Genomic DNA, 22,069 nt, shown 5'->3' with positions numbered 1-22,069 from the left:
CTATAAAAAGATATAACAATGGCAGGGTATATATATATATTTTTAATTTTGGTCAAATTAAGTTTTATTTTTAAACCAAAGTTTTCATAAAAGCTAAAGATTCGTGAAATGTCATTATCAACAATGAGCTGTCAAACTGAACAATGTTCTTAAAAAAACTAAATAATATGGAGGCTAGAATTAAAAATAACATGCATACCTAAGTTGGGCTGTAGTGCTTCTCTTACCATGTGATAAAGACCGAAATAATCATTTGTTAATGAAAATATGCTTATATAAGGTTGTTAAGTTGGAAGATTTAGATTTTTTTCTTGTTCCTTTCCCAAAATAAGCTATGAACAGTTTTCAGAATCATTGTGACATAAATTATATTGCTAGCAAATTGACTGAAGAGTTGTCAAAGGAAATTTTATTTATTTTCTAAAGTCAATTTGTATTTGAGAAGGGCTTTAATGAAGAACAGTGTTGTTCAAAGTCTATATAAAAACTTAATTTGCTGATCCATCATAACCGTTTTCTTACATTGCAGCCCTCATTTGACTCAACTCAATGTGAGCTCTGAAGCAGTTGCTGTGAACTTGTGTCTTTCTGTGCAGGACTTACGGCCGTGCACCAAAAATGATTCACCTCGAAGCTAATTTTGTCCAGTTTAAAGAGGAACTGCTCCCAAAGGAGGGCAACAAGGCTCTTCTCACCTTTCCCTTTCTCCACATCTACTGGACCGACTGCTGTGTGAGTAAAACACACACCAACACACACAGGAAACGCGCATGTTGTCATTTTGTGTTGTTTTGCAGAATATTTCAGATCCTTTTGGAGGAATGTTAAAATATTTATACTGTAAAGTTTTTACTTTGTGTTTTGGCTCACAGACAACTCTTAATGCTTCTAAATATTTAGTCTTTATAAAATTTAAAAAAATATTTTTTGATCAACCCAATTATTATTTTTTTTAAATAAAGGTGTGGACCGTTACTAGGGTGACGATACGATTCGGTTTGGTAATAAAGATCAACAACTCACAGATATCGGGTTTAAATTGTTGCTATATATTTATATGTCCTGTTACTGGATGTATACAAATTTAAATAATATGTATTTAAACACTATCAGTTATACCTTTTTTTATTTACCTTTATTTAAGTAATATTCTAAATTTCAGCTGCATTATATTTATGTAGACTATTTTGAACACAAAACCACCACTTATTTCAGTAAACTGAACTTCAGTGTAATTTTTTTATCTATAAAAAAACACCTACAAGAACCTTCACCCACACTTTATTTTGAAGATTTGTTTACTTCCTGTGACAGTAATGCATTCGGGTAGTTTGGTTTACATGCCTAAAATCAAACATTATTCTGTTTTTTAAAGCAATAATTGCATTGCCTGATGCATTTTTTTATCATGCTTTACAATATTTATGAAGATCACAAATCAATTATCTTGGGCATCACAAATATCCATACTAGTTTTTTCTGGAATAGATTGTACACGTATACTTGCTGAGGCTTAAATTTTGAAATGCAGAAACTTTTATCCAAATTATTCCAGCTCATCTCCATATCAGTTGAAGGGAAATGGTTCACTTAGTGTTTTTGAAATGTCACAAAAGGTTTTAAGCATTTGAGAAATCAAAAACTGAGTAACAATGATCTTCCAGCATTAAAGGCAAACAGGGCAGGATTGTAGTGTCCACCGTTTTGTGGTGCTACTGCTCATAGTAATAACAGTGAAGGAAATCAGGGCGCAGCAGGAACTCACTGCTGCTGACTGTGCAGCAGGTCTGTTTGAGGAAGTTCTGTCATCAGTGAGGACTGCATGAGAACTGCTGTGTGTGTGAAGCATTTATGAACCTGTGCTGGACACACCTTTTTGAGTGCAAAAGAAGAAGTTACTTTCCTTAAAAAAAAACAAAAAAACCAAATGTCTTAAGCTTTGATTCTCTCATCTCAGTCACAGGAAGTCAGGCGAGACTCATCAGGTTTTATAAGTAGCTAATTGGAAAAAGAGTTAGTTGTGCTTCTAGGAGGGCAAACATCCTTTTGGTCAAACATTATTGCATTAACAAAAAAGGTTATTATCGATTTAACCTTCATCACATTTCACTACAGTAAGAACGTCTGCACAGACTCAAAGCTACACGTCCAGTTCCAAACCCTCTTCCAGTCTAGATCTCTAATTCTCTCGAGTCTTATATAAGAAATGACTCATGCCGACTTCCACCTCTGCTTTTTCTCCAGTTAATTTAGAAACAAATGCTCACATCAAGCATCCGTCAGTAACATCACTGACATCAGTGTCTTGCTGCAGAGCAGGTTTTCTTTATGGGGAAGTGTACAGTAGTTAGTGAGCTTCCTGTTGTTTCTTCCTTGTTCCTCAATCACATATACCTCAGTGATTATCAGTTAACGTTGTTAATCACATCCGACTGGCTGTTGTTGATGTTTGTGTCCACAGTTTAAGTGTTTTGCAGTTGTTCTCTCTTTGTGTGATCTCTCACCATCCCATCATGTTGAGATCAGGGCTCTAAAGAGGTCACACCATCTGTTGCCAGACTTCTTGCCCTTCTTATGCCTGAAAATAGCTCTGAAGTCTTGTCCATTTTGGGGTCGTGGTCGTGCTGCGTCAGGACTTTAGATCAGCTCAGATGGCTATACTGTGCGATTCATTGTTACTTTAACATTTTTTTTGTAGAGAATGCAATTCCATTTTAAAGGGTAAACTGTGGTGTTCTGCAGGACACAGAGGCTTATAAGAGCTCCGTAAAAGAGGACATGCTGCGCTGGCACAACAGCCTGCGGACCCACGGGTCAGCAGACTGGGTCATCATCGTCGTCGAGTCCAATGACACCAAGAAGAAAAACAAAACCAACATCCTTCCTCGGTCTTCCATTGTGGACAAGATCCGCAGTGACTTCTGTAACAAACAGAATGACAGGTCAGAAGAAAGATCTTAATGGATGTGATGCTTCTGGAGGAGACGGTACTTCTGCTGCAGTTACTTTTAACAAATGCAACGTTCGCTGTCCTTTGTTCCAGGTGTGTGGTGCTGTCCGACCCTCTGAAGGACTCGTCCCGGTCACAAGAGTCCTGGAACTCTTTGCTGCTGAAATTGAGAACCCTCCTCCTCATGTCCTTCACGAAGAACCTGGGCCGCTTTGAAGATGACATGCGCACGCTCCGAGAGAAACGCACCCAGCCTGGCTGGAGCTTCTGCGAGTACTTCATGGTCCAGGTGACGAGAAGAAACACAGCCCAAAAATATAGACTTGCTGTCATATGTATCTTTTGGAAATGGGGATAACATTGACAGTTGCATCTCATTTTTGTGTGCATTCATGTAGGAGGAGCTGGCCTTTGTGTTTGAGATGCTGCAGCAGTTTGAGGACGCTCTGGTCCAGTACGATGAACTAGATGCTCTTTTTACCCAGTATGTTCTTAACTTTGGAGCAGGAGGTACGTAACCCCAAACTGATGGTTGATTTCATCATATATCTACTACCGTATTTAGTGCACTATAGGGTGTACCAGATTATAAGGCGCACCATGAATGAATGGTCTATTTTTTTAACCTGTCATTGATGAGGCGCTGAAATATAAGTAAAACAAAAGAGTTAGAGATAAATGTGTCAGTTTGACTTTATTAATTGCGTTCACAGTAATTCTAAAACAAATGTTACTGTCACTATGGTAACTCCCAACCTCGTTAGTGCAGATAAAAACCCGACACTGCTACACGTTAGCCATGTTTGTGTATTTACAGTGGTACAGAATTAATCCATATATGAGGTGTTTAATATAATGATATAATATGATATAATGATATAAGGCGCACTGTTGTTCTTTTTAAAAAAAATGAAGGCTTTTAAGTGTGCCTTCTAGTGTGAAAATAGAATACAATAGGATTTTGACATTTTGTAATGTGTCCAATGTTTTTTGTTTTTGTTCATAGACACAGCCAACTGGCTGGGCTCATTCTGCGCTCCAGTCCGTAACTGGAGTGGTTTGCTTCTCCGTCGCCCCATCGACATGGAAAAGAGGGATAGTATCCAACGCGGAGAAGCCAGCCTGTTGGATCTGAGGAGCTACCTGTTCTCCCGTCAGTGCACTTTACTCATCTTCCTCCAGAGACCCTGGGAAGTCACGCAGAGGGCCTTAGAGCTTCTCCACAACTGTGTGCAGGAGTTGCGTCTGCTGGAGGTGGGCGGGCTCAACGTGAACTTCACTTCCTGTGTTCTGTTGTGCCGTCTTGCTCCTCCTTACGCGCTTTTGTTGTCGTCGTTCAGGTGTCCGTCGTGGATGGCGCTCTGGACTGCTGGGTGTTCCTCAGCTGCTTGGAGGTTCTTCATAGGATCGAGGGCTGCTGCGATCAGGCCCAGTTAGCTGCAAACTGTTCTCATACTGTCGGCCTTTGGGCCTACGCTACAGATAAGGTAAAACATCCTGTGACGTGTCTGTCCCTTTTGTAACTTTTAAAGACCCGCTCAGAGGAACATTGGAAAAAATCTAATATCTGAGTATTTCTTTCTTCAGATCGTTGAGAATCAGGAGCAGAGGAAAAAATATTATTTGAAGAAAAGCTTATGTGTTACATAAAAAAAGGATGATCCTGTTCCATTCCATTCTGATGCATCCACTTGTAGACGACTAAATCCATGTTCGTTTTCCTTATCCGGGCTAGCAGAAGAGAGTGCAAAGGTGCTGAGTGGAATTTGCTGTCTCGTTTGCAACTCAACTCCGAATTTATCCTGCTGCTCTGCAGAAACTATGACCTAAAAACGACAAGTTTCTTGATTTTAGCCAAAAACATCCTAATTATTATTAAAAGACCACAGGAAACACTTTTAAAATAGGCCAAAAGATGATCAGAGTGGGACTTTAAGAAACCAAGAACAACACTGCTGTCCTATTAAATGTAAGTTTTTATGTGTTTTTTTGTGTGTTCTCTCATGAGCAGCTGAAGAGTCTGGGGGAACTCTGTGGTCTGGTATCAGAGAAGGGACCCACATCTGAAGACCTGAACAGGACTGTTGATCTGCTCGCAGGTTTAGGAGACGAGCGGCCTGAGACTGGTCAGTTATTAAACGAAATTGATTTACAGTTAAAAGTCATTTTATTGTAATCCGCAAAATATTGAATCTTCCAAATATAGATATATATATTTAAAAAACGTTCTCATCCCTTTTTTTTGCTTCCTGGTTTTTGTAACATGTCCTGCATCAGCAGCTCTTTTCAGCTGAAGTTGTCCTCTATCAGCAGCAGCTCAGCTGATTTAGTACAGACTGACCATCTGCTGTTTTTCCACGGCACCCTCTATTTATTTAATCAGTTTTCCTCCACCTTTAGAATGGAACTGTTACCAAATTTTAAAGCCAATGTCTGTTTGACAAACTTGTTTTAGTACTGTTTTCTGAAACAACCGTAACAGGTGAGGATTAGTTGAAAACATTTATTAAGTTAAATATTTTCTTTATCAACTTTCCTCCACAGTCAACAGTTTACAGAGCCCCTACAAAAAGTTGAAAGAAGCTTTATCATCTGTGGAAGCTTTTGAAAGGCACTATCTTGTAAGTCTATCACACTGATGCAACTCCATGTTACATTTCACTCCAGTTTAATCTTCTTTTATTTCTGATTAGATGTAAAGAGATTTTTGATCATCTTTGTTTTTATCTTCCCTCCTACTCCCCAATGACCTGCTTGTCTGCATCAGGAACTCTCTCATGCTGCAATGGAAATGTATCGGGCCATCGGCCGGGTGCGCTCGGCCAGACTGGTGGGGAAAAGTTTGGCTGAGTTCTACATGTGAGGATCACAAAGGACCGAGGATATTATTTTAAACATAATTTAAAATCACAATCTCAGATTTTTTTTTTTTTTTTTAAGAAAGGCATCCTATAGTGTGGAAACATTTCATAATAGTTTAACCCCTTAATGCCTGAATGTATTTCCAACTTGAGTGTTTTTTCCGTTCAAGTATAAGCAGAGTCTTAGATTTTATGGTTTACATGGCATGACGGGGTTAAATTTAAATGTATTCTTTTTTACTCTTACTATAAATATAAATAGAAAATTTAAATGTATTTGAATATTTTTAAACGGGGCATAAAAGTTTTACACAGATTGGACAATATTATATTTTTTTATAATCCTTTTTTTATTTTGTAAAAAAATATTTAAAGCATTAGGTAAATTATGGTCATCAAATGTGGTAAATAGATCAGTATAAATGCCAGGTAGTGTGAAATCAATGTAAAGTATTTGTCTCTTAAACAGGAGAAAAGGGGACCCAGAGAAAGCTGAAACTTTTCTTCAAGAGGCTTTGAAGTCCTACCTGTCAGAGGGGTGGAGCCTCCCTGTGACTCACACCAGGAGACAGATCGCTGAATGTCAGAAACTGCTGGACAGAAAGGAGGAGTATCCTTTAAGTCACTTATGAGAGCCGCAGTATGTCTACTGTGCATGTCTGTTGTAATTTTGCCAGGATGAGAGCTGTAGAAAAAGTTTAGTGACTTCCACTCTGATGAAAATTCTGTTTTTTTAGCATGTTCTAGAATTTTTCTGAAGATGGAGAACATATTTAAAGAATATTTAGCATAAAATTGCATTTTTGAGTTATTATTTTATTCAAATTGTTGTGAATCAGGAGCAGACAAAAAAATGCAGTAAAAAAAAAATTGTATTTTTGGTGTAGAAAATACACTGGGTGGGCCAAAAGCTCCCTCCTCTAAGTGCTGCTCTGCAACGACGAGAGGAAGTGGGGCGGGCTTGCTTCATGCCAATGGCCCCGCCCATAACTCAGAGGCAAATATCTAATGAACTCCTGTTATGCAGAAACTATGTCCTAGAAAAACAAAAATTAGAAGTGAAAACTGAAAAGACTTTTAAGATCAAAATATGGTCAGAATAGGACTTTAAAAATACTTAATAATAATAATAGGAGTATAGAACATATTTTGTAAATGTCTTTAGTTCAAATCCATGATGTTTATAATGAGACTTTCACTGCCTTCACACCAAATATTCCTGCTTAAACAGTTGAGAATAATGATGTTTTGGGGGAAAACAAATTCTTCTTGTTTTGTTGTCATAAAGGTTGTGTTATACTGTTTTTCTTAACAGCTTTTCTTGCAGCTACTTGCAAACCAGTGCCTTGTTGGCAGGTGATTTGAACCTGAGCACTGAAGAAAGAAAGCACTTTTGCCAGGAAATCCTAAACTTTGCAGGGAAGCCTGGAAATCCTTGTAAGTATTCAAATCTATGCAGAAATGTAAAAAACTAAAGAAAATCTGCATCCCAGCAAAAAAAAAAAAGATCTTTATCATTTGATTTTGAGGCTCTAGTTTCTGCAGAAACCTGGAATAAACATTGGTGTGATTCTCCTCTGTGATTACTCAGTGTGTGATTATCACTTTTTCTTGTTTTCCAGCTCACAAAGCCACTCTCAGCATGAGTGTTTTTGCTCAGCTCACGCAGCTCCAGTTTCACCCGGCGTCTGCGTCGGTTCACTCCGGCGCTGTCCTGATGGTGGAGCTCACTCTGAGATGCTTAATGCCCATTTCAGTTCACATACAGCAACTTGCTGCTAGCATCCACTTTGATGTGGATCACGGAGGGACTCACGGGAGGACCAAGAGAGCTCAGAGACAGACCAACCAAGGGGTAATCGAGTTCAAGCTGGGGAACTCTTTATCAGGCCTTCCCTCCTCCGCGGCGCCGGGCCCCTCGTTAGAGCTGGATGAGGTTCAGGACAGGAGTCCTTCAGACAATTCTCTCAACTCCACAGGAGTGGTCTGTAAAAACACCCACCTGCTCATGCGCCACCATGAGGGCACTTCTCCTCCTGACACCCTCAACTGTGTCAGCCCCCCAACTGTTACGATGAAGGAAGGAGCACAGATGCTGAAGGTGCAGGATGTAACCCTGGCGCCTGGAAACAACAGCATCGTCTTTACAGCACCTGTAAGGAACTCCTGCGGAAAAATGACCCTTTTCACCTATTTGCTCCGTCATCATTGCTGTCGCTTTGATTTTCTCCAGAGCGGAGAACCAGGCACTTACACGCTGCGGCAGCTGTGTGCCACGGTTGGAGAGGTGCAGTTCGTCTTGTCTCATATCTACCCATCGGTCCGGTATGAAGTGTACTCTCAGGAGCCCCAGCTCACCGTGGAGCCGCTCTCAGGTCAGGAGGAGGAAGTCTTTCAGAAGTTATTGATGACACTTTTTTCAGAGAGACGTGAATATTTTCACACTTTTTTCTCTTGTTTAAACTCTCAAAGTTCAAACCTTCAAAGAAAAATAAGTCCAGGTTTATAGAATGAAAACAAAGATGTATTATTTAAAAATTGAAGATTTATGTAAAAGTGGCAAATTTGACAGGAGACACAACACAGAGGTGGTTCATTCACAAGCATTCAGGATGCAGAACATTGGGCTGTAAAAAAGAAAAAAATGCATTAAAAAAAACGAGACCGCGAAAGGTGAACTGTGATATAGCAACCACTCTATACAATTAATGCAAATGTTATTGTTAAAACTAGAATAAATAATTGTAAATATATCCACACTTTCTTAGTATTTGCTGCTAAGGGAGTTACCGGTAATTTTATGTCCTTTTTTTTTTAAATGTGAAAGTTCAACATGAAACTGAGAGAGTTCTAAGCAGCTGCTGGAGGACCAGATGTAAAACTAAATTATTTTTTTTTGCTATCGTCAAACTCAAACTTGGGAACTTTTCTCCTTTCAAGTTATATTCCGTCACATAAATCCTAAGCAAGGACTTTTTAAAAGAACAGAATTGGAATTGTAACACCCTGTTGCAAGCTTTAAAGTTCTTTTTTTCTTTTTTTTTTTTTTGATAATATATTTTATGATCTGGAAAGCACTTTGGTTGTCGGGTTGATTGTTCTTGTATGGTCTGAGAGCCTGCTGTTCATTGGGCTTCTGTGTGTTTTCAGAACCCCTCCTGGCCGGTCTGCCTCAGATGGTGAAGTTCACTCTGCTGACAGGTCACTACACTGTGAAAAAGGGAGATGCTCTGCAGCTCAGCAACGCAGAGACCCTGCCCATCCTGCCCTCCAGCAGCTGCACCGCCCGCATCAGCAGCCCCACTGCTGGTCAGTGGTTAATCTGCAGAATTATTACTGACTCTTTTTTTCAGTTTTTAGTTTGGGTGGGTTGGTAGTATTTGTCTTATCTTCTTTGAAGTTCAAAGATGGGTAAGCTGTGATTAAGTTCCAATTCTCCTCCTACCATGACTGTAATCAGAAATCAACCTAAAGATCCACTGATGTGTGTGTGCATCTAAATCTGATAAAGATCCAGTTTATTCAACTTACATTTATATATAAATGTGCAAACGACTCACTTTTACTGACTTTTGTCTTTTCTGTTCCCATCATGCCTTTAGAGTTGGTTAGCGAAAGCACTCTGTCCATTCAGTCGTCTGAAAAGGTGACCAGCATCAGCCTACCTCCAACCCCTCCGTACCACCTCCTGGAGTTCCAGCTGGAAGTTGTGTGCGTCATCCCGTCCGGGTCAGAACGGCCCGCTAACGAGAGACTGACGAACGGGGAGGTCCGTCATCGACCGCGCAGCTACAGCCATCCAGACACACCCATGACTGCCATTGACCAGAGGGTGAGACCAGAGGGTGGTTTTAATGCTTATAAAGATCGTGCAGCCTTTTGGAGCAACTCAACAAAAACACCACAGACGTGTTATTAACCATTTATTTTAAGATAAATTGGTGACAATAAATCTCTGACTGTGAAGTTTTGCTGTTTTTCTGCAGATGTCTATCGACTGTCCATGGTCCATCTACTCCACACTACTTGCTCTCACCTTCTATATCCCCTTCAAGACCAAACACTCGCTGCTTTCTGCTGGTAACAGGTGAGCCTCCATCATACCTGACACAAATACGAGCTTTTTCATGTTGTATTTTTCCTCTGTTCCTGATTCACTACAATTTGAATAAAGAAATACTCAGAAATGCAACTTTAATCTTAATTTTATTAAAATACATCCTCATTCATTAGAAATGTGCCACAAAAACTTGCTAAAACGCCAAAAACATAGTTTTTATCAAAGAGTGTCTTGTTGCACAATTATCTCTTGTCTTAATGAACACACGATAGTAAAAGCGAAGCTTAAATAAGTAACTTTAGCCATTAGCTTCTCTAATCATTTCTGACCTGTCACCTCTCCCCTCAGAAAGTACATCCAGGTGTGTGTGCAGAACGTGTCGGATGTGAGCTTCACTCTGGCAGAGGTGAAGCTGACAGAAAAGCAGCACGCATCGCTGGAGCTACAGTCTCTTAACACTAAAACACATCAGGTGAGGGGAAAAACACCCACAGTATTTTACACAGATGTGTTACAGTTCAGTTCAAGTTTTCTAAAATATTCGGACTAAATGTAAAAAAAAATAATTCCTTTACTTTATTGAAACTTAAGTTTCAGAATCATTTCTCACCAAAAAAAACTGTCACTTTAAGGAGTTTCTTTTGTTTAAACGGATGTACATTTTATTTTAGTGCAACAAATGTGTTTGTAAGTTTTCATGTTTGCCTGACTTTTAAACATTAGTTATTTTAAATTAGAATAAACTTTTAGGTGAAATTCCAACTATCTACTTGACCTCAATTACTATTGGGTGCAGTAGTTAAAAATTGTGATTTATTTGGTTTAGATCCAACAATGTAGTTAATTATTTTAATCTAAAATAATTCACTTTGAAGATTTTTTTTATTTTTAAAGCATTATGAAGACAGTTGAGGATAGTTTTTTCTCTTTTACATATGATGACCCAAATTCATCTTAGAACGTATTTAGATTGTGTTGGACTGGTCAGAAAATTAAAAAAAATATTCATATTTAATTATAGTAGTTTTCTTGCTGCACTTTTGAGACCGTACAAACACGTATAACAGTTACAGCAAAACACCTTTTTGGGGGCTCAGATTTCCTGAAATGAGCACCAATTAAGAAGTAAAAAGCATGAGGAAGTAGAAAGTCTAGGTAGTAAACGGTGATATTATTTTGTACCTTTGTGTTTAAGGTATTTTCCATCTTCCTGTTGATTGATACTCCCTCAATATAGATTTGTTCTCCCTTTTTTTATTACTGTTTAATATGCATCATGCTTACATTCCATCTTTTTAATTCTTTGTTCAGTCCTGCTGCTTTCAAAGTGTCGTAAACTAAGTCAGAATTTACTTTTAAGCTAACCGCCACACCTGTTTGCAGTTTTACTTGTTTGATCTGTAACAGATTTCTGATGAGTTTTCTCACCCATCCAAATAAATGAAGCAGATTTATCCAGAATTAATCCAGCTTTTGCTTAAATTTCACAAAGTGGATGTAAAAATGGAGTTACACCATATGTTGTACATTAGAGGGAAATTTAGTCAAATTACCCTGTTTCTTTTTCATGGACATAAACATGAATCCCTCCATGAGATTTCAGTGCTGTGTTTGTGTGTGCAGCTCCTGTGCAGTAAACACAGCGTGTTCTGCTTGTGGGAGGTGAGATGGAAGGATGAACTGCCCTCCTGCATGCAGTGCGTTTTCTCCGCCAACTTCTCTCCGCTCAGCCAGGACACCTCTGCCTTCAAACCTTTCCACTACCAGTTCCAGCTGGAGAGAGTCACTGTGAGTCACTTCTGCCTTTTTTCTGTAAAGAGAAGCTAAATCTGTTGATTTAATGAGAAATTATTTCTATTTTCCTGAAGTAATTGTGTAGAGAAAGAGTTTTTGTGCTGCTAATCATATTCTCCCCGTCATGCTGTCAGACATTGTACAGTGTTAGAGCGGAGATCTCCCCCCCTGCTGGGGAGCAGCACTGCCGCTCCGGTCTCCTCTGTGGACTGGAGGTGTGCATAACCCGACTGACCGAGCCTGCAGAGGGAGAGATAGCTGAGGAGAGCAAAACTGAACCCGACGGCTTCAAAATCACCAAACTCATGTATGAAGGTATGTTACCCGCGATTTCCTTTACAATATTAGATATTTGAAAACAGAGCTATTTAAAACACTGTGGAGCAAAAGAGTATTTGTCAGTCACTGATTCTGCAAGTTTTTCCACTTAAAAAATGAGAGGTCTGTAATATTCCTTATAGATCTACTTTTTCTGTGAGAGACGGAATGTAAAACAAGTATTCAGGAAATCACATTGAATAATTTCAGTGGCGGACAGCAGCAGTAACTGGGCCGTGTGTGGGAAGAGTTCAGGAATGGTGTTAATGCCAATGAAGGTCAACGCTACGCACAAGGTTCACATTGAGGTAATGCCTCTGTTCGCCGGACACCTCCCCTACCCCAAGATCAAAGTGCTGAGATACCTGCCCCACACTGCTGCCGTGGCCATCCAACCAGACCCAGGTAAGAACAACCACCGGGGGGTTATTATTGGTGATATGTTAACCTTTACGCACCTGAACTTCAGCTCCAGTGCTTACATTCCTTCAACTAGCATAACTCTTTAACTGTTTATGCAATTAATGTAACTACAGTCGATTTTGAAGAACAGAAAAGCGGCCTTGCGCTGATATGCAACACTTTACTTTCGTAAAGTTGGCTAACTGACGTTGATTCCAAAAACGATCAAGAATTGTCAAAGAGCGTTTGATAATTAGATGTGGTTGGCAACATCTTTGATGTTGAGGACCATGAGTATTGAGACAAAAAGAACTCCATGAAAAGTTGTCAGGGTTTTCTCGAGAAGCACTCAGTCGGTTCTCTCTTACCCCCCACAGACAGCTGTGTGGAGAACGACAGCTTGTCCTTGCTTGACAAAACGCTGGACGACCAGGCGGACACGGCGAGCATCCGCAGTCGCGGTAGCGTCCATTCCGTTGGCAGCGGAGACCAGCAGCAGAGGGGAGTGGCCATGCCCCGCCTGGAGGCCTTCAGTCCCGGGCAGGTGTTCAACCACAGCCACACCCAGCAGGTTCTGGTGCTGCCCGCCACAGACGACCACATCATGGAGGTGAACGCCACATGACGTCTGACGCTGCATCATCCACAGCCTTGTAGGACTAAACCCAGCCTCTGGACGAACTCTGGGGAGCTCTGAGGATCACTTGGGTCTATGTCAGAGTGCTGCGGGGCGCCGCTTTGGACTCCCCACCAAGCATGAAACTATCACATCACTGGAGACATTACAGACTGGACAGTGGGGAGCTAACTACAACTGCTGACGAGTTCAAATAAAAGATTTTCTTTGCCATACTTGTACATAGCTCATTGAATGGATTTATAGATATAAATATATATATATATATATGAACTGATTAATCAGATCTGCTCATGTTGTGCTATTTTGAAGGAAAAAAACCCACTCCTGATTGTCCCACAGTTCACCAAAGCCCTGGAGGTGTGTGTACGCTTTGGTCAGCGGCACGAACACCGCTGGAACTCTGGGTGTGTGTGTGTGTGATGAGCTGAAAGTGCTGTCCGTGCCTCGCCAGTGGATTTCATGCTGGAGCCTTGATTTCAAGCATACACCAGTGCACTAAAAAGACCCCCCCCACACACACACACACACACACACACAAATACACAACTGTGACGCACAAATAACAGTCCATCCTATGTAACTGTAAATGAACACAACAGATTGTTTGACACCACAGTTATTTTAAAAGGTGAGGCAAAATTTGACAAGAGTTAATACTTTATTTATCCTGAGATTATCCAGTAGACTTCAACAGAAATCAAATGACCATTTTGCTTGATTATTTATTAAGTTTAAAACAAAAGTTGTTCCACAAAAAGATTGAAGGAATCCCAACAATATCTATTTTTGTCTTTCATGAATGCGGATACCAAAAACTCTAATATAAACCCAGGGCTGTAACTAGAGGCTCTAATTGTGTATCTGTGTGTGTTTTCTAGTGTGCTCCTCCAAGCTTCTAAGACATCAGGTGAAACGTTCACTCAAGGACCAGCCAGCGTCCGTCCGTTGGTCGTTCATATCAGTACTGTGTGTTCATTTCTTGTGTGTGTTGGCACGCCACCAAATCTCTGTCCCAGCTATGCACACATACCGTCAGTGTTGACTAAATGATGGGAGGAATTCTGGGATGTGTCCGTTGGTGCCCTGGTGGGATGAATGTCTGCTTATTTTCTGCAAGCCCCAGCCCACCTTCCCACCCGGAAACCAAAACGTCCCGCTCGTCTTTGACCACTGTACATACTAATCTGTAAATAGTAATTAAAATCATCTTTAATTGCCAACTATATTAAAAATCAATGGACTTTGACTGAATGTACTGTGTTTACTGACCTTCAGGTTTAGAGGTCTGCAACTTTTCTCAGCTTTGAAACAATGACACTCAATAATTATATTTATTATTAAAATCTAAAGTGACAAAAGGGTTTCATTCTTTTTGTACATATAATCTGAGACAAAAACTTTGGATTAGGAGAAAAAGTTATAAATAAAATTTGATAGGAATTATTAAAAAGTTTAGGAGGTACACTAAAGCTGTAATGAGGTCACTAGCATACTTCCTTAAGCTTATAGTGTGTTAAAGACACTTTGAGACCAATATTTAGATTAATCTACAGGTAAGTTTGGAAGAAAAAAGTACCTTAAGTGTACACCAGAGGGTGGAGTTGGCACACAAATAGATACAGATTTATTTATTTTTTATTTACCAAAACGAGTTTATATTGTATTGTTGAGCCATCTTAATCCAATTAGTTTTATGCGATTTTTATAAAAACTGCAATCAAAGGGCATTCTGAATAACAGGATTGTTTGATTACTGGTTGATTATAGGCAGAGGCTCCAAAATATTCATTTCTCAGTTTTTGTGGGGCCTTATTTAATTATCTCAATATTCAACATGTTTTTAAATTTCTCCACATTTTGTTTTAAAATGTGATGTTGATGTATATGCTTATCACAGAACAACAAGCAACATGTTTACTTTTTATAAAAAGTAATAGTTTCAATAACAGAATCAAAAAGGAAATTAGGCTCTATTTATTTATGTTTTTGGAAAATATTACCAAAATCAACATGCCACTAGTGGGATGACAAATTTAATTTAATGAAGTGATCCATTAAAATATACATTATTAAAATAAAAATAAAAGAGAACAGGAAGTAATTATTAATTTCTGGACAAACTATCTTTTCATATAACTGCAGTCCAGTATGACTTATTTTGCCTGTTTTTAAAGAACATTCATCACTTCTGCAGCACAAAAACAACTAACATAATGACATGATCCTCCCACCCCCATGCTTAACAGTATGCATCTTGCTTCCTAGAAGTTTTTGTCTATTTCTCTTTTTTGGGGCGGAAAATCCCATAGCTAAGCGGAAATTAATTTTAGCTTTAAAACATACCTAAAACACTAAGTATGGTTGAAAAAACACAAACAAAAGGTTACTAAGATGATTATTAAAATCCAAATTATTAAAGTGTATGTCTCTACATCACATACATGTCAATAAAACGTTTGAAAGAGTTAAAGAGCTTATTGGAAGGGCTTTGAGCTTTCTTCATTCATGTGTATTAAAACATAGAACTGTTAATTTAGATTTTTCAGAGAGATTAATGTTTTTACTAGAATTATTTAAAAAGTGTGACAAAATAAATACAAAATAATTCTGAGAATTTGAAAGCTTTGCAGCATTAACCTTACATATTCTTGTTAAAAACACAAGAAGTATAATTAAAAAATAATAGGCATATATTTCATACTTTACAACCAGAAAAGATCTGCAATTTCATTAATGCCTGAACAAACATAATTTTCATTAAGAAGTGAGCGAAAACACATTTTAGATAGTGTGTGTTACTAAACATAATTTGAATGGCATGTAATTTAAAGAAAGTTTAGGTTTGTGCTAGAAAAGAAAAAACATTTTCAGGTCTGGTATTGATTTGAGCTACCTTTAAAAAAATGGCGCGTAATTGAAATAAATTACCCATCATGCTGTGCGGAACATTTTCGAACATTTTAAATTTTAAGTTTTATTCTTTGTAGAAATTAGTTTATTTTTGTTTTTATCAGCAATGTTTCTTAAAAAAAAAACAGGAAAAAGGACCAAAAGAGGCTTTCTTTTTTGTTTGTGAAGTGACACAAAATCTTATCATGAAAGACATTTCCAGATAAGATAAGGAATCTGGTCACCTCTGGTGACCCGGGATCGTTCGTCCTTCTTAACATCACAGCTTCTCGTTTGCTTGTTTTGGCCTCTAGAAATTTCAGTTCATTCAACATCTCAGCGGAGGAAACAGCCCGCCATGGCGTCTCTGTTGCTGTTAGCGGCGTGTTTGCTCGTTGTTGGAGCCTTTCGACCTCAGGAGGAGATGAAGGCCCAAGAGCGACTCTTCCTCAGCTCCCTGGGGCTCTCGGGGAGGCCGCGGCCCGCAGGGAACCACCACCTCCGGAGCCAAATTCCCCCCGCTTTCTGGAGGATGTTCCGGAGGTCAGAGAACCTCCAGGTCCCGGAGGGTGACCCATGCACGGTATCCGAATACGGAGTCCGGGGCAACATCATTCGATACGTTCAAGACCAAGGTAGGCGCACTCTTTGACCCGGATATGTTAGTTGTTTGGTCCCTGAACGCAACAATCTGATGCTAGAGTTACCACGTGGACATCACAGAACCTTTTATTGAGCAGTGACGCTTAACACGGGAATAAGTGGTGTTAAAATTTAATATATATATATATATATCTTGAGTTTTATCAAAGTAAAAATAAAGTAAAACAATATCTTACACTACAAAAGAGGTAGCCTAAAAATAATGTGAAAAATGATCAAATATTGTTTTAACATATTGTGGCATTTTTCTAAAGACGGAGAACATACAAAAAGAAAATTCGGATTAAATTTGCATTTCTGATTATTCCATCATTCAACTTAAAAAAGTAGTTTAAAATACTTATTTGTGACGTAACACGCAAGCCACAAGCTCCTTGCTCTCCGCTCCATTCTGATTCACTCACAGACAAAAAGATCTTAGTACAAGTTGGTATTTTTTAAAGCGCCATTAAATATAAAACTAGTGCTAATTAACGGAGCACATAAAATAATATAATGAAAGCTAGTCTCAGTTTTGAACTAAGAAATTCTTAAATCAAGCTATTTCAGTTTTTTAAGTCTTAAATTAAGTTTTTTGTTTTGTCAAGAGTATCAAGCAAAAGTATTTTGACTTGTTTTAACAATAATTTTCTTATTTTTAGTTCCTTCCCCATAATACAAAAATATCACAACTATGCTGATTTTAAGAAACATTTGTGAAGATGTACAGCAAAGAAAACAACTTAAAATCTGGTAAAATATCTAGATTGTTTAAAAACAAGGTTTTAAATCTTTGTATATACCAAATAGTTTGCAGTGAGAGTAATCTATGGTGGTTAAAAGAATGCTTGGTTTCAACACAACTTGGTTCTTTTTCTTTAAAAAGCAAAAATCAATTCTCAAGAATAAGAAAAACTCACATTTATAGACACTTATTGTAAAGTTTTATTCTTGTTTCTGGTATTTTCACTAAAATAAATAGCTCTTTGCCAGATGGCAGCCCTTTTAAACTCAAAACCCATGTGAAGTGCAGTAAGCAAACAGAGTTTAGAGGGAAACGATCAATTATTCCTCCCTGTTTGCCATCATGTACCCAGCCTTCACTTCCAGCAGGCCCTCGTTGAAAGCTTTTCTCTCCCTGCTGATGTGTTGCAGGCAGACTCTTGTCTGGCTGGAGCATCAGCTGTCAGGATTGTGTGGAGAAGCAGGTTTTCTTCAACATGACGGTCCTGCAGCCTGTGGAGCTGCTGTCTCTGGCTCAGCTGGAAGTCAACTTGCACTGGAAGCCTCTTAGAGCCGCAGCGCTCCTGCAGGCAGCCCCGGCTGTCAGTTTGTCGCTGTACAAAGTGCTCCGGAGCACGCTGAGGGGAGCTGATCCGCAAGCCAACCGCAAACTCCTGCTGGCGCGGTCGGTCCGGCTGCAGCCCGAACCATCTCCTATCACCATGGACCTCACCTCTCTAGCAGAGGGATGGCGTAAACCGGGACACAATTACGGCTTGGTTTTAGAGTTGCGTCCTCTCGTTGCCTCTGGGGAACAGTTCTCCCCTTTTGACCCTGGCAACTTTCTCCCCTTAGAGCCGGTCTTCACCCTCCCGCTCATCCAGGCCTCTCTGGTGGCCGTATCTCTGAACCCTCATCAGTGTCGCTCCAGGCAGAGGAGAAGTGCCGTCCACCTCCCCGTGACGCCCAGCAACGTGTGCAAGGCTCGCCGCCTCTACATCGACTTTAAAGACGTGGGCTGGCAGGACTGGATCATCGCTCCACAGGGGTACATGGCCAACTACTGCCACGGCGAGTGTCCGTTCCCACTCAGCGAGAGTCTGAACGGCACCAACCACGCCATCCTGCAGACTCTGGTGCACTCCCTGGACCCGCAGGGCACTCCCCAGCCGGGCTGCGTGCCCATCCGCCTGTCGCCGATCTCCATGCTGTACTATGACAACAACGACAACGTGGTGCTGAGACACTATCAAGACATGGTGGTGGACGAATGCGGCTGTAGATGAGAAAACGGGCCACACTTCCATGAGCTCTATTAGCTGATTGCTTTTCATGTTTGGGATTAAATTTGTTGCTTTATGCTGTAGTTTTTCAAAAAAAAGCAAAACTAAATGAATTTTCCTTAATTTATATTTAGGTCAAAGGGGCAAGTAGAGTGAAAGATGCATGTAAGTTATCCTCATACTGTTGGTTTAGTGTCTTTTATTTTTTTCTTAAAATCCTACCTCAAAATGACCAGTAACTTTAGCTTTTATTCCTCCATCTTGTGTACTACGTCTTTCTGCAGTTCCAACAAATGAGTGAAAAATTCCAATGAATGTCGTTTCCATTTCGTGTTTGTAAATGCTCACTGCAGATGAATACTAAAATGTATGCAAATGTTTGCTAAAAAATAAAACTGAATAATCCTGCTGGAGGAGATCCATGGCTGTTAAACTTTGCATGCATAAAAACTCCTCTTTTGCATTTGAAATTCAAGGACTGCGAGTGCAGCGTGGGGCTGTGTGGGGATGAGCCGTCAGAGGAAAAATGTGTTTTTTAAAGGTGCTGCTTAAAGATTCTGTAGACAACTGGAGTTGAGTAGAAGAGGTGACAGTGAGCTGAATGAAAGGGCTGAGATGGAGAAGGAACTGCAGGTTTCTGACTGGATCAAAGGAGGAGTAGAGAGTGGTAGAGTATCCAAGAATGAAGTTGCTTCAAGATAAGACGGGTAAAAAGTAGTCTCCTGAATAATTATGATTTAAAAAGGTGCGAAATACAGAATAACATTTTCTAAAACCTTTGGAATTTAGAAAAGAAAACTATTTTAAAGATTTCTGCATACATAACATTAAAGATAGGTTTTCCTAAATAAAATGAAATCTTTATTCTACAGCTTTTGACAACAGCAAGGCTTTTATTATTGCTTATAATGATATAAAGATGTTAATAAATCCAGTTTGTCAGTCACCAAATCTGCAAACTTTTCCACTTACAAAGATGATGTTGAGATATGTAATGCTCATCATATATACATAATGTGATTTAAAAATCCAGAAAATTATATTATAGGATTTTTAAAGAATTGAATGATGCCAAGCTGGGCCAAAAGTTATAAAAACTGTTGTTTTCTAGAACATAGTTTCTGTAGAGCAGCAGGAGTTCACTACAAATTCAACTTTATGTTGAGGACAAGATTGTATGTGCAGAGTAACCCCACCCGCAGTTTTCATCACCCTTCTACTTGCTCTCCTACTAGCTTACAGCCCCTCACACCCTCAAGCTAACATTAACAACACAACAAAAATGGCGAGCAATCGGAGCTAATAGTTTTGATCCAGATACCAGCTCAGATGAGGAAAACAAAGATGCAAATGGATCTATTTGTCTACAAGTGGATGCATCGGAATGAAGGTAGAGTAGTTAACCTATAATTGGAAGCTCGCAGGTGTGGTTCCCGCCTTCCTCGCCCATATGTTCAAGAAATTGAAACTCAAATTGCTCCTGGTGGTTAGACTGGTGCCAGTGCTCAGCAGTGCTCCTTCCTTCCTTCCTTCAATAACTTATTTATTAATGTATTTGTTTATTTCAGCATAAATACATAGAAAAAACATTCTGATAGATAGATAATGTAATAAAATATGTTTTTATGTGTTAAATTGGTCACTATGTCAACCAGTATTTGTCTTGAAACCACTAAATTGCTGGAACTCCAATAGTGTCATGTTTTTAATGACATTCTGTCAACTTTTCAGTTTAAAATGCTTCAAAAATGTGTAATCCTTTTTTAAAATGTGTGTTTTGTGTGTCTAAGACCTGAAGATCATACAGATACAAATGCAAAAGAGTGAAACGGAGCACAGCTTGAGTTCTCAGAAGCAGAGATGTCTGACTTCTGTAAAAGATGAGATTTTTTGTCAGAGCTTATAAATCACTGTTTCAAATCGTATCTGTAGCCTGAAGCTGAAACTTATGTCTTATTGCATTCCCGCTGAATGCTTAATGATGTTTTAGCTCCACTGTGAGTCTAGAAACAAAGAAAATAGCTTATTTTTTATGGATGACAGCAGATGTGTCTCTACAGATTTGAAAAAGTTTCTCCTGGAACATTTTAAATAACCTTATTTATTGTATTTTTTTTCCCTCAATCTATAGGCATCTCTAGCCTTTTCTTGTGGTTTAAATGGCTTACTGACCAGTATCAGCAGCTCTTTTATCTACTCAATGAAAAATCCACTTCCTTATCTCACCTTCCTGCCTGATAACACCCCAATCCGCTCCCTCCACCAGCAAGACAAACCACTGGGGGGTTGCCATGACGAACGCTGGTCGCCTCAGCAACCAGGATAGGCTTACAGGTTTGTAGTAATCGTTGAGAGACACAGGAAGTTTTGGGGTTTGGAGAAATGACTTGGCCAACAAAATAAAGCTCCTGACATTTTTTAATGGTTTTATAGGAGAAAAAAAAGCGAAGCTTTGTCTTTTAAGACAGGTTTAAATCAATTTGACTTTACTTCCTAAAACCTTGAGTCACATATTAACAAAATAGACTTTTATCTTTGGTTATAGAACCATTTTACATATCTGAATTCAGTTTTATTTTGGGAATACAGTTTGTTATATCATTATGTGATACTTTTAACACAAAAAATACACAAATTCCCTACTTTCCCTGTTAAAGGGTTGATTACCTTCAAATGCACATCTACCAAAAGGCCCTGGAGTTGCAGTATCTTAGCTGTTCCTAGGACATCATTCTTATGGACTGAGATCCCAGATGTTGTTTCTGGAATCTGCTAGAGCCATTCTACCAGTTTGGGGGTCACAGACCCAAGTGTTCCAATCACTGTCAGTACATCTGTTCCCCTTACCTTCCAAGTTCTTTGCAGATCCTCCTCAGCTCTCCGTATTTCTCCATCTTCTCATGTTCCTTCTTCTTGATGTTACTATCGCTTGCTACATCCACCACTACAGGCTTCTTCTCCTTCTTGTCCAGCACTACTCTCCATTCTCCTAGCCATTACTATTTAGTCTGAATCTGGAAGTTCCACACAATTCATTCTCCCTTCTTGACCATGAGATTTTCAGCCCATACCTGACATATTTATTTCCACTATACCAACCACTTAGTTACAGTGTTCCTCATCAGTCCTGCCTGTGACCGTCTTACACCATGCTTTTATGTTGGTTAGTCTCAAAGACATCTTGTATGTGTGTGTCTCAAGTGTGGTCATAGTGTGTTACTTATCCCTCAGGATCAGAACAGTTCGCCCTTCCTTTAGTCATTCACGGTGTAGCTGGCTTAGTTGTCCTGTCAAGTACTCATGCAGTTCAGTCAACTTCCATATCTAGTAGGTGTGGATCAAGGATCATTTCAGACCCTGGTATTGTTCAGTTCCTTATACCTGAGACTCTTTCTTGGCTGTCTGCCTTTGTGGTTGCTGGATCTTGCTCCCAGAAGTCCCTATGTTTTGCTCTTAATTCCACTACCCACTGAAGACCATTGTTATGAGGTTTCTTCTCCCATATGC

The 22,069-nt window shown here is 39.4% G+C and overlaps 2 protein-coding genes across 2 annotated transcripts in view; both read left to right on the top strand.

Moving 5' to 3' along the window:
- Positions 1–14,271, top strand: part of trappc10 (trafficking protein particle complex 10) — an 18,919-nt gene extending 4,648 nt beyond the window's left edge. The window contains exons 3-23 of the mRNA XM_024286807.2: positions 597–732; positions 2,743–2,942; positions 3,044–3,239; positions 3,349–3,460; positions 3,957–4,204; positions 4,291–4,437; positions 4,962–5,076; positions 5,495–5,571; positions 5,718–5,809; positions 6,281–6,421; positions 7,139–7,248; positions 7,434–7,966; positions 8,045–8,186; positions 8,962–9,120; positions 9,414–9,643; positions 9,798–9,898; positions 10,220–10,343; positions 11,495–11,659; positions 11,800–11,980; positions 12,194–12,388; positions 12,763–14,271. Coding sequence (XP_024142575.1) covers positions 597–732; positions 2,743–2,942; positions 3,044–3,239; positions 3,349–3,460; positions 3,957–4,204; positions 4,291–4,437; positions 4,962–5,076; positions 5,495–5,571; positions 5,718–5,809; positions 6,281–6,421; positions 7,139–7,248; positions 7,434–7,966; positions 8,045–8,186; positions 8,962–9,120; positions 9,414–9,643; positions 9,798–9,898; positions 10,220–10,343; positions 11,495–11,659; positions 11,800–11,980; positions 12,194–12,388; positions 12,763–13,010 — 3,652 coding nt within the window. The 3' untranslated portion in view covers positions 13,011–14,271. The remainder of the gene's footprint in view (positions 1–596; positions 733–2,742; positions 2,943–3,043; positions 3,240–3,348; positions 3,461–3,956; positions 4,205–4,290; positions 4,438–4,961; positions 5,077–5,494; positions 5,572–5,717; positions 5,810–6,280; positions 6,422–7,138; positions 7,249–7,433; positions 7,967–8,044; positions 8,187–8,961; positions 9,121–9,413; positions 9,644–9,797; positions 9,899–10,219; positions 10,344–11,494; positions 11,660–11,799; positions 11,981–12,193; positions 12,389–12,762) is intronic.
- Positions 14,272–15,987: 1,716 nt separating this feature from the next.
- Positions 15,988–18,970, top strand: gdf3 (growth differentiation factor 3). The gene is made up of 2 exons (XM_024285884.2): positions 15,988–16,549; positions 17,712–18,970. Exons 1-2 carry the CDS (start codon positions 16,273–16,275, stop codon positions 18,563–18,565), a joined length of 1,131 nt encoding a protein of 376 aa, XP_024141652.1. The 5' UTR covers positions 15,988–16,272; the 3' UTR covers positions 18,566–18,970.
- Positions 18,971–22,069: the final 3,099 nt, after the last annotated feature.

The sequence above is a fragment of the Oryzias melastigma genome, linkage group LG21 (assembly GCF_002922805.2).
Source record: "Oryzias melastigma strain HK-1 linkage group LG21, ASM292280v2, whole genome shotgun sequence".
NCBI lineage: Eukaryota > Metazoa > Chordata > Actinopteri > Beloniformes > Adrianichthyidae > Oryzias > Oryzias melastigma.
The sequence above is the reverse complement of the archived record's forward strand: the minus strand, read 5'-3'. Positions and strand labels throughout refer to the sequence as shown.